The 12,231-nt window shown below is 50.3% G+C and overlaps 2 protein-coding genes across 2 annotated transcripts in view; one reads left to right on the forward strand and one right to left on the reverse strand.

Moving 5' to 3' along the window:
- ASTN2 (astrotactin 2) overlaps positions 1 to 12,231 on the reverse strand; it is a gene marked incomplete at its 5' end in the record, with an annotated part of 241,726 nt that overhangs the window by 103,463 nt on the left and 126,032 nt on the right. The window lies entirely within an intron of this gene.
- On the forward strand, positions 446 to 7,504 carry TRIM32 (tripartite motif containing 32). Its single transcript, XM_042052080.1, has 2 exons — positions 446 to 652; positions 2,685 to 7,504. Exon 2 carries the CDS (start codon positions 2,752 to 2,754, stop codon positions 4,693 to 4,695), a length of 1,944 nt encoding a protein of 647 aa, XP_041908014.1. The 5' UTR covers positions 446 to 652; positions 2,685 to 2,751; the 3' UTR covers positions 4,696 to 7,504.

Below are 12,231 nucleotides of genomic sequence, written 5' to 3' on the forward strand. Positions count from 1 at the left end.
GGAGGGAAGGGCACGGCTCGGCTCGGCACGGCACGGAGGGGATGGCTTGGGAACGGGGCGGCCGGGCCGCGCCCCGCGGGGTGGGCGCTCCCCGCCGCGCTGAGGGGCAGGAGCGAGGGGTCCGCCTCGCTTCGTCCGCCCCCGGCACCGGCGCGGCGGCCGAGGCAGAGCGGGCTCGGACCGCGCCCCGCTGCCATTGACCCCACGGCGTGGCCCCGGCGCTGCGGCCGGACGGACCCTGGGCGTGTGCTCTGAGCGGACACGGCGCTCAGACACCGGCACAGGTCACTCCATGGCTGCCCCATCCCTGCCATGTCCGAGGCCAGGCTGGACGGGAGCAGCCTGAGCTGGTGGAAGGTGTCCCCCCGTCCGTGGCAGGGAGTGGAATTAGCTCATCGTTAAGGGCCTTCCAACCCAACCCCTTGGATTTTTTCAGTGAACCCCCCCCCCCCAAAACCCAGGGGTTGTCCTGCCGGTTTTGTTGTTGTGACAACTCCTGTCAGCGGCGTTTATTTTGCAGCATTACCCCATTATTTTCCCTCGTTAATGACACGAGCTCTGAATTACAAGTGAAGCCGGTTGTCTCACCACAGACACTCGCTAAAAGCTACCGGGTGACAAGAGAAACCACGGCAGGAAATTTCTTTCGAATGTAAGGAAACCAAACTCGCATAATTCACAGTTTTATGGCTTGATCCTCCTCAGCTGAAGCTTTCTGTAATACCCTGCTCTGCGTCAGAGGAACTGTCCCGGGAGGGACCGACACGCAAGAACAACTCGCTGTTAAGGAAACTTCCGTGGAGGCACAGCCGAGTGTGAGAGGGAGATAAAAGGAAAAAATAATGTCCCATTACTGAGGGCATGCTGATATTCCAATAAAGGGGGTTATATATGAAAAGAATGTCATACAAATCAGCTCTCTAAAAGCCCAACCTGACTTAAAATCCCATCCACCATTGTTCTTTAATGAAAATACTTGTTTTAAAGGCAGCTTTTAATGTAACTCTCAGTACCTGGTGCCTGTGCTGCTCCCTCGTCCTTCCCTGAGCGAGTCTTTTGATGTGTTTCCAAGGAAAGAAAGAATAATGAACCTGGTATCCTGTGTTTCATTTTTAAAAATCATCTTAAATCACAGATTTTTTCCTCCCTCAGAGGAAGGTTTCTGTTCTCCATGGCAGTGCCCAGGTTTCTGCTTCCCCAGGGCCAGGGCTGTGGTACTCTAACTGCCACTGTCAAGCTGATCCCAGCATGGTGCCTGGAGATTCTGCCACAGCACTGAATCCCCTCCTGAAATACGTGCTTTAAAGGACTCTGAATTGCAGCTGACAAATAAAAATTAGGGTTCTTTTTTTTTCTTTTCCGTATGAGCATAAAGAACTTTTCCTCCTTGCAGTTGTTTTCCTACACAGGAACACACAGCAAACTGAGATACACAGAATCTTTCCCAAGGAGGGAAGAGGCAGACGCAGCAGGGAAGTGAGAATGCTGTGTGCATGCAGCCATTTCTCAGAGAGAGCTGTCTGTTCACATCCCTCTGCCACCCTCTCTTCATTTCAAAGACTAACTACTTCCTTCTCCTCCTCGTCTCCCCTAGAAGAAAGGTTTTCTTCCCTATTTTTTAGTGGCTAAGCAGTACAATAGCAAAGGATTTGAAACCCAGTCTAGTGAATAATAACTTAATGATGTGAGCCCTGTGCTGTTCCTTTTGAATGGATGGCTGCTTTGGCAGGAGAGCTGCTGGGACCTGCTCCCTGCTGGGAGGGATGTGAGGGTGGAGAAGCCTGGATTGAAGCTGAACAGCAACCAGAGTGGTGTAAAGCTGAACCAGGAGACGAGAACGAGGTCAACGCTGCGAGATTGTTAAATGAGGAGAAATTAAATGCAGTTAAGCTGAGTTCAGGAGCTAATAGCGAACATTGGGAGTGTGTTTGGAGTTTGGATGTTTGGAGTTGTCTGTTAACTCCATTATTGCTAATGCCTGCCTGAGCTGTGTTTAATTGGCATGAAGCATGGTGCAGCATGGCAGAGGTTAATGAGATGCACCGGCATCAGAGCTTCTCTGTCTGTTTTCAGTGTGCACAGTCACCCCAGAACGAGTGGAAGCTGACAGAGCATTCTTGCTACTTTCACTTCCTGGCAAATGTATGAAACCTTGAAAATGTGTTTTGGCTCTCTAGCAAAGCAGAGCGAACCAAGCACATTTATTTCGTTGGTGTCTGATGTCACATCTGAATGCAGGTCTCCAGAGGTGATCTATTAATGTCCTAAAGCATCACACCATCTGGTTCCTCCTTTGATGCGCAACATTTTGAATGCCTGGTTTAATCTCCCTGGGTTTCAGTAAATTCTGTAAACTCCGAGGCTTGGCAGCAGGAGATGGGCACCATGAGGAGGTGATTCAGTCATCAATATCTACTGGGCTTCCATATTGCTGCCATTACACTTCTTTCAGTGCTACTTTACAAATTTTGCAAGTGAATAATTCATCGCACTGGGAGCTGCAAGTTAGGTTTGAAATTTGCCCACCCTGAGATTAGCTATGACTAATCCATCCTTCCCAACACAGAAAAGCTAACTGGGTTTCTTTTTCTGCAGGGTTAGGCGATAAGTCAGAAATAAATTGCATGTATACATAGCTGCTGGTGGTGACATAAATCACATTTCCCTTTTTTCTTCCTGGACAGAATCGGAGCACCTTGGAATAGATGTGAGCACAAGGCACTGCGGCGGATAAAGCTGCCTTGGAGCACCATGGCTGCCGCCCCTCATCTCAACTCGGACGCGCTCCGAGAGGTCCTGGAGTGCCCCATCTGCATGGAGTCCTTCACCGAGGAGCACCTGAGGCCCAAGCTCCTGCACTGTGGGCACACCATCTGCAAGCAGTGCCTGGAGAAGCTCCTGGCCAACAGCATCAACGGGATCCGGTGCCCCTTCTGCAGCAAGATCACGCGGATCACCAGCTTGGCCCAGCTCACCGACAACCTCACCGTGCTGAAGATCATCGACACAGCCGGCCTGGGGGAAGTGGTGGGACTTCTCATGTGCAAGGTCTGCGGGAGGAGGCTGCCAAGACACTTTTGCAAGAGCTGTAGCTTGGTTTTGTGTGAGCCATGCAAGGAGGCTTCACACATGCCCCAAGGACACAGAGTCATTGCTATCAAAGAGGCTGCTGAGGAGCGTAGGAGGGAATTTGGGACCAGGCTTGCCAGGCTTCGAGAGCTCATGGGTGATCTTCAGAAAAGGAAAGCTGCTCTAGAGGATGTTTCAAGAGACCTGCAATCCAGATACAAAGCGGTTCTGCAGGAGTACAGCAAAGAGGAGCGCAAGATCCAGGAAGAGCTGGCCAGGTCACGCAAGTTCTTCACCACCTCTTTGTCTGAAGTGGAGAAGATAAATAACCAGGTGATGGAGGAGCAAGCTTACCTACTGAACTTAGCAGAAGTGCAGATAATGTCTCGCTGTGACTATTTCCTTGCCAAAATAAAGCAGGGAGATATAGCTCTCCTGGAGGAGGCAGCAGATGAGGAAGAACCAGAACTGACAAACAGTCTCCCGAGGGAGCTGACTCTCCAAGAGGTGGAACTCCTTAAGGTGAGCCATGTGGGACCACTGCAGATCGGGCAGGTGGTGAAGAAACCCCGGACAGTTAACGTGGAGGAATCGCTCATGGAAACCGCAGCATCCTCCTTTGTACCATTTCGGGAGCCTGACTTGGTGCAGGAGGAGCCCAGCTGCACCCCCCATTCCTCGCCAGCCAAGCCAAGGATGCCTGAAGCAGCCACGAGCATCCAGCAGTGTTCCTTCATCAAGAAGATGGGCTCCAAGGGCAGCCTGCCAGGGATGTTCAACCTCCCCGTCAGCCTGCACGTCACCAGCCAAGGCGAGGTCCTTGTGGCAGACCGGGGCAACTTCCGAATCCAGGTTTTTACCCGCAAAGGCTTCCTGAAGGAGATCCGCCGGAGCCCCAGCGGCATCGACAGCTTCGTGCTGAGTTTCCTTGGAGCAGACTTGCCCAACTTGACCCCCCTTTCTGTCACCATGAACTGCCACGGGCTGATCGGTGTGACAGACAGCTACGACAACTCTGTCAAGGTGTACACCATGGATGGCCACTGCGTGGCGTGTCACCGGAGCCAGCTGAGCAAGCCCTGGGGCATCGCCGCGCTGCCCTCGGGCCAGTTCGTTGTCACCGACGTGGAAGGGGGGAAGCTCTGGTGCTTCACTGTGGACCGTGGCATGGGGGTGGTGAAGTACAGCTGCCTGTGCAGTGCCGTGCGCCCCAAGTTTGTCACCTGCGATGCTGAAGGGACCATTTACTTCACTCAGGGGCTGGGGCTCAACCTGGAGAACCGGCAGTATGAGCACCACTTAGAAGGAGGCTTCTCCATCGGCTCCGTCGGCCCAGATGGGCAGCTGGGACGCCAGATCAGCCACTTCTTCTCCGAGAATGAGGATTTCAGGTGCATTGCTGGGATGTGCGTTGATGCCAGGGGAGACCTGATCGTTGCTGACAGCAGTCGCAAGGAAATCCTGCATTTTCCTAAAGGAGGCGGCTACAACATCTTAATCCGGGAGGGACTCACCTGCCCGGTGGGCATTGCCATTACTCCCAAAGGGCAGCTGCTGGTGCTGGACTGTTGGGATCATTGCATTAAGATCTACAGTTACCACCTGAGAAGATACTCCACCCCTTAAAAGGCTCGGTTGCAAGCAAAGCCTGTCTTGGCAGTGGAGATTCTTCCAGTCTCCTTGCAATCTGACGAGAACCAGTGTCAAGCCTTCAGGAAGACTGTGCCATAACTGAAGGGGATTTGGCATAGAGGCCATCATGTTCTGTGTTTAGAAACAAAATAGCTTTTGTGGTGGTGGTCTGCTTTTTCTTCTTTTTTATATAAAACCTATACAAATAAGAACAAGCACGAGGGAAAGGATCCATCCTCTGCAGTCTTGGTTCTTGTGACTGGTCACTCCATAAACCTCCTCACCTCCTTATGCCACATCTCCTACACTTCCAGCTTCAACCATTGTGTCTTCCTTTGTGCCATAAGCGCTGACTGACTGCTCTAAATCACCTTCCCTCAGAGAACTAGCAGAGGCAATCCTGTGGTACTTGCAAGGAACTGGGTAGCAGTTGTCTGGGCAACTCCTAGAGAGAGCAATTTGTGCTTGCAGCACTGCATAAAACGAAATGGCCTCTTCAACCGCGCAGAGATGGAGCTTTGCTTCCACCCTGACGAGGCAGGGTTGTCTCTCCCATTTTTCTGGTGTTCAAGAGATTGCCCCGTCGTGCCATTTGTGAATTGTGTCTGTTCATGTGAAGTGAGTACTGTGCAATTGTGGGAGACGGAGCTGAGCCAGAGAATTAACCTCTTTATTCCTGAGTTGTAAGAAGACGGAGGTTTTATTCCTAATCAGAGCTCTGCTAGGTAGAAGGGGGTAAAAAGGGAGGGGGCTGGAGGAAAAAAATAAAGAGGGGAAACCTAGGATTGCTATTTACTGTTGTTTTATTATTAAATGTATCCTGGAAACTGTCTTTGGAAGGTCTATCTGGGATCTAAAACTTCCTGGGGAGGGAGAGAAGAGCTGGGGGAATAAGACTGAAAGATTGTAGGAAATGAGATAAAATGCAATGCATTGTATGTTCACCTGCACTTCACTACTCTGCATTCCAGACCACTGCATTTAGCAATAGCTTTCCACTCATCTGCACCTCCTCTGTGCAAGGAGATAGGGATGGGCAGGGGGGACTATTTCACTTCTGGTTTTTTAAGACTTGGAAGCACATCCATTGGTGCACTGCCTTTTTTTTCCCTTGCACAGCAAAACACTACATTCCTCAGATTTTTTTTTTTCCTTGTAATTCTTTTTTCCACGACACCAGCAGGCACCAGAGTTGCTGCTCATCACGGCTTTGGGCCAAACGAAGCACAAAACTGCAGCTGTGTGAACCAAGGCCCCCACAGTGCTGCTCTCCTGGCTGATAAATGCGTACCTCAGTGTGGTGCTGCTCGACCAGAATAGTTTATTGAAAGGAAGGACGCATTTAAATAGGGCACAGTGGTAGCATGTTAATCTGCCACAGATAATAGTTACACTGCAGTGCATTTATTTGTTGCCATCAAGAACGTAGTTGCAAATTTGGGGCCACGACAGACAATATAAAAGCTGATTTTATGGTGGCTGCCGTGCTCCAGCAAATTGTTTGCTACTTGTCCTACAGCATGTTTGCAACAGGTGATTTGATTTTTTTTTTTTGAAGCCCATATACTTTTCCCTACTGAAACAGCAAAGAGAAACAGGCTGGCGAGCTGCTGCTGCTCTAGCTGGATGTTTGGCAGTTAAAGGGATTGCAGAAAAAGCACTGGAAGCAGATTTTGGTGGGATTTGGGGTTTTTTTTCCCTCTTTTTGTTGTGCTCAGACAGTGCTAAAGGAGTGAGCATGCAAACACAGCTGTGTGATGAAGCTTCCTTCATGGCAACTTCCAATTTCTCCTGCTATAATGTGCTGGGAAAAGCTTGGGGAGAAGGGATGGTGCTGAGGGAGCCCAGGGGACTCAACTCCCCCTCCCTCCTGAGCTGCTCTGTGTGTTTGCCAAGGCTACCAGCTTCTACTCACTATTCACATTCTCTGCTTCTCCTTTTTGGGTGGGAGGGGGCAGTTGCCCAAGGCATGTGACAGCAATCTGAGGAGCCTTTCTCATCCTGAATATGTGTTTTGGGGAGGTGATGAGGATTACTGGGCTGTGCTGCAGTTCATGACATTGTAACTGAAGGCATTTTTGCAGTTTTATGGCAAGGCAGTTCCTCTCCTTCTGGTTTCTTTTAAACATTTCTCCTGCTTCCAAGAACTGCTCCACATGGGATGCTACCGTGGACCTGAATAATTAAAGCAATATTATCTATGATAATATGTACCTCTGTAAATTTTCTGTTCCCATGGATTTTTTTTTTTTTTTGCAATAAACAGCACAACTACTAGCAATAACATTTCCTGGAGTGCTTGAAAAAAAATAAAAAAGGAAAAAAAATAAATGCTGGTCCAGTAAACTGAGCAGTTGGTTACTCCAGCCTGTTCCTGGTTACAGAATTCAAACAAAACGTCTGTCATCTGTTTCTCACTCAGAGAATTAAGAAAAATAACACCACCCTGGGAGGCACTGGTGGGCCAGGACACTGCAATCAGCGCCTGGGGCTCTGTCTTGCCTGCAACTCTTGAAGTCTGGGGTTTCAAGGAGAAAAGAAAACCTGCTGTCCCTCACCCAGGGTCTGCACATCCCCTGACAAATCTCGACTGTGAGATGATTATACAGAGCTCTTTTTGCTGTGGTGCTCCCACACAGTGCCATGATCATCTGCCAAATGAGGTGAAATGGAGTAATTAAGGATTATGTTGAAATAGTTTGGCTCCTGCTCTGTACCTGGAGGAAGAGCTTGTCTGGTCATATGTATGTGTTTGGTTTTTAAAGATCGTGTAATAAAGGAAAAATTGATCCAATTAAAAGTGCATTGCAAACGGCTCATTTTCTTATTAAAACACTTCATCTTCTCCCCTCGGTGGCAGATTGGATTTTACAGCCAGTGGGGATTAGATTGGGAACACAGTGGCTACGAGACCCTTTTTGTGTGTCAGGTTGCCAAGAATAAATCTGATCTCAGCAGGCTCGTGGAACTTTTCCTGACACTTCCCTACCCACCTTATAAATAAATGCTGTGGTTTTGTACCTTAACTCACACTGCCACAAGGGCAATATCTTCCTTGTAACCTGATGTTTCAAAAGTCTGGTTCGAGTTCACTGGCCCTGGAAGCTCAACAGAACGTGGGAGCCTGGCTGAAAACTCCATCCCCTGTGTCCCTGGCTCACCCATGGTCTGCCAGCAGGGACCCGTGGTGCAGCCAGGGGACTGGACACATCAGGAGCCACGGGCTCACCTAGAAGACCTCAGACTTTGGTGCACTTACACTGTGAGGGCATAAAACCCCTGGGTTTCCTTCATCTGTAGTCCCCCTCCTTGGAGGCACCAGCTCGGGCTGTTCTTTTGTTGTTGCACCATGATTAAATTATTTTAAGGATCAAGACTGCCATGGGAGCTGAGCTGGTGAGGAAACCTGGTGTGACTGAGTGTGGGGGGTGGAGCTGTGAAGGTGCCTCGACCCCGGCTCGGGTGGTGCCAGTGTGGCTGCCAGAGGGGCTCCTGCATGGCCAGCAGGGACATTTCCTCAACAGGTACATCCACAGCACGTGCAGGATCTCCCCTTGTTCAGCCACCTGGCTGAGCTGGGTGAAGGATGTCATCACTTGGGCTCATCTCAGCTCTTCAAACAGGTATGTATTTCTGGTTTATCAAACATTATTCAACCCTTGCAGAACAGCTGCCGTGTGGTGCTGTTACACCTCCCCTGCAGCTTTATCACAGGTTTTGATTTCTTAGGGTAAAACAGCTAAGCCATGGACATTGTTCTGGGCAAAACCACGAGCCAGGGAATGAAGGGATGAGGAGGAGAGCCTGTTCCTCATCAAAGGGGGCAAAGCTACAAAAGTAAAAATAAAGCCAGATGCTTTGAGTCGTTTCTATTGTACAGCTTAAGTGATTTTTCTGGATCATTACTCAATGCGAGGATTTAAAGTTATTTCATTTTGCACAACTAATTACTCGACTTGCCTGGCAATTCTGGATTACAATGAGCAGTGCATAAGGTCATTTAGCAGACTGAGTCACAGCACATGTTTTAGTCTAAACTAAATTTCATGGCAACCAGCTAGATTGTTCTTACCTCCTCCGAACAAAATGTTGAAATCTGAGGTTTTGAAATAAATGTAATGACATAAACCAAGTAAGAGTGTTAGAAAGGTAATAGAGTGGTTGTACATAGGGACAGATCTCAAAAACGGAAATTCTTTGTGTTCTGCTTCTGACCAAGGACATATAAGGGAAACCCATTATGTCCTTTAACAGATGAAAAAGCAGCCTTACAGCTTTCTTAATGCACCTGATTGCATCTAGGAAAGGAAAACTAAAGGTTCCTGCGGACTAGTTCAATCTTAATTGTGTTAATGGCAGTATCAGACCTGAAGGGAGACAAATGGAGCCTTGAAAGGACAGGAGGGAGCCACAGGCCCTACTCAGAGTAACACAGACTGCTATTTTAGCAGAGCTCCAGGCTCTATCCTGAATTTTATGAAGGATATTCATGAAGATCTTCTGTCAATACTGCTGAGCTCACAAGAAAGCATGAAGGCTGTCACCTGCTACAGGTAAATGCCATTCATGGAGTGTGGCCCAAGAGAAGAGAAGCAAGGACTGGGGAGGACAGGGAGCAGAAAGGCTTCGGGAATGTGACAGGACCTGCCAGAACACAGCCCCTCCACGGACTGTTCCCATAAATGATCGATTACTGAGAGGGAACATTAACATCTTTCCAATCTGCAGCAGCCACAGGCTGAGCTTGCTGAGCACTCAGTGTGGCCAGGGAACCTCAGCCAAGGAAACTCTATCTAGAGATCATAGGAAATTCAAGAAAAACAAACATTTGCCTCACTGCAGACCTAAAGTAACCTCCCAGCTGGGCAGTGAAACCCTCTGGATCTCCCCCACCCATGCACACACATCCTAAGCCCATCAGCATCCCTTCCTGCTTCCCAGCTGGGCTTCTCCAGTGGGAATAAGCAAGCTGGAACAGCTCTTGCAGACCACGGCTGTCAGATTTTGCAACCAGAGCAGCTCTCCCCCTTCCCTAAGCAAGCTCTCCTCCTCCTCACCAGCCAGGACGAGGAACCACAGAGCAGCCAGCTCTCTGATGAACTTTTATCAGTGAAGTGGCTCCCAGCAGGTGGATTTGCTGGATGGGGTATCACTCTCTTCCCTGCTGGACATTTTCTGAGTCTCCGAGGTGGGGTGACTCCCAGCCTCCACCTCCAGTTTTATTATTATGGCACTGTGTGGTGAGGAATAGCCCAGTTTGGGTCAGCTGTCCTGGCTGCGTCATCTCCCAACAACTTGTCCACCCCAAACTAGTGACTGTGGGGACAGAATGAAGAGGAAGCCTGGATGCCATGGAGACACTGCTCAGCAGCAGCCAGCACTTCGGGGTGTTATCCACACTGGTTTCTCCAGAAATCCAAAGCTCAGCACCACTGTGACAAAGCCAGTTTGCTCCATCCTGCCAGGCCCAGCACATTCTTTCACACAGCAGGAGCTGGCTGGGGACATCACGTTTGTCCCAGCTGCCAAATGAAGGTGCTCACACAACTGCTACCAACTTAATGAGGCACCGTCAGCGTTAAATGCTGGCTCCAACGGGGAAGAAAACCGATGTGGGCTCCCGTGGCACAGATCAATGGCTGGGTCGATCTCAAGGTTCCCGCTTGGAGGACATTCAATGTGTTAAAGCATTGCTTGGCTGCACAGAGCCAGAGCAAGCAGCCCAAAAAATGGGCTTTTAATCACTCTGCATGAAGTAAAATTGGAGTTTGCTTTGGTGTGCTCACGGACTGAGGCTGTTCCTGTGAGGAAGCCTGGGGGATGCTCCCATGCTGAAGGAGCGCAGTGCTCGGTGTGCCACAGCTGTGCCACCGTGCCTGTCTGGCTCTCTCTTGCAGGATTCACTCCGGCCAATCCTTAGGAACAAGGGCAGGCTGCTCTGTCACCTCCTTTCCCCCCACATACCCCTCATCCACCTGCAGGAGGAAGGGGAATGAACACTTCTCACTCCTCCAGGCAGAGCAGGCTGCCCGCTCTGTGCTGTCCCTGGCCACAGGCGGATCCCTTTCCCTGCCCTTGGCAGAAGGAAGAGCTCTGCAGATACTGACCCATGTCACAGGCTCTGTGCCGGCACTGGGGCGGCTCCAGCCCTGGCACGGAGCCAGCGCCTGCCCTGGCACCAGCGGCGTGAGCTTCTCTTCAAAACCACGTTTTCAATTAGGGCTCGACACGCAGATTGTGCCTTTATTGTTGCAGGCCTCCTCCTGAGGCCTGGCGATTGATTTATGAAGTTGATTAAAATATTAAAATAATTTTGTGCGGTGCTGCAAACACCCCGTAATGTGCATTTTTCTCAGAGCTGGTGGTGTTCCAATTAGCTTGAGATTCTCCTCTATCCCTCCTCTTGTGACCTGTTTTGTCCACTAACAAATTACAGTTATTCTGGCCCTACTTTTATATTTATTAGAGCTGATGCATATGTGAGCTCACTGAGCAGTTCAGAACGGGCTGGTGAGCAGCGGGGAGCCCGGCAGGCCAGAGCTGTTCTGAGTGGAGAAGGCATCCAGAACTGTCTAGCTGGAGCTATTTATTCCGATCTGCCTTATGTCACTGGCAAAATGAGGGTAAATCAGTAGAGAAGCTGGGAATAAAATCCATCTACCATGAACAGCAAGCTCTTTCTCTTGGCTAACTGGGAGCTCTCTGGGACAATGCCCTGGGTTTCCCATGACACTTTCTCTGTCCACAAGCTGATGTCCTGAAGAACCCTGAACATCCTTAATGTCCTCCCAAGAGCATTTTCTGGCCATCAGAGAGCTAAATACAACACTGGTCACCTCTGCATTGCCCACAGCCTCCAAGTTCAGCCTCACTGACCCCACCAGCCACCGAAGCCACAGACGGTGCCACGCACAGAGCAGAAGACTGGGCCAGCACCTGCTGCCCAAATGCTGCACAACCAGGAGTCAAAGGTTTATGTCCAGGCATTACATACAACCCCCCAGGGGATCCCTGGAGGCCCATGAGTGCTTTGGTGCTTCACAGGCAGTGGGAAAGGATGCTCTGGATGCCCCACAAATGCCTGGGCAGCCAGGCACAGCTCCAGGAATGGGGGCAGGACCTGGGTGGGGAGCGAGGGATCCACCTTGGCCAGCTGCATACCATGGACTAAAAAGGAAATTATTCTGTCAGTGAGACACTGCTGTGCTTCAGGCCCTGTGCCACCACGGGGCTTTGTGGCTGAGCCCTGAGCCACCTCTGCCCCTGACATGGGGGAGGTGGGAGTGAGGGAACAGGAGATATTTCACCACCAGATCAAGCGCTGTTCGTGTCCTCTCTGGCCCCAGCATTGTGGAACAGCAGCAATGCTTGTGCCAGGCTTGGACTGCAGCAGCTGCCTCTCATTCCCACCTCTCATTCTCCTGGGAAAGCCCTGTCTGAGGGGATGGTGCTGGGACCATGGGGCACTCAGGGTCTGCTCCCCACCAACACATTTGTCCCTGGATTGCAGGGAGTGCTCCCAAGTGATTA

Source organism: Corvus kubaryi, unplaced genomic scaffold, assembly GCF_017639235.1.
Source record: "Corvus kubaryi isolate FWS band 111438036 unplaced genomic scaffold, C.kubaryi_AGA036_p1.0 78, whole genome shotgun sequence".
NCBI classification, from domain to species: Eukaryota; Metazoa; Chordata; class Aves; order Passeriformes; family Corvidae; genus Corvus; species Corvus kubaryi.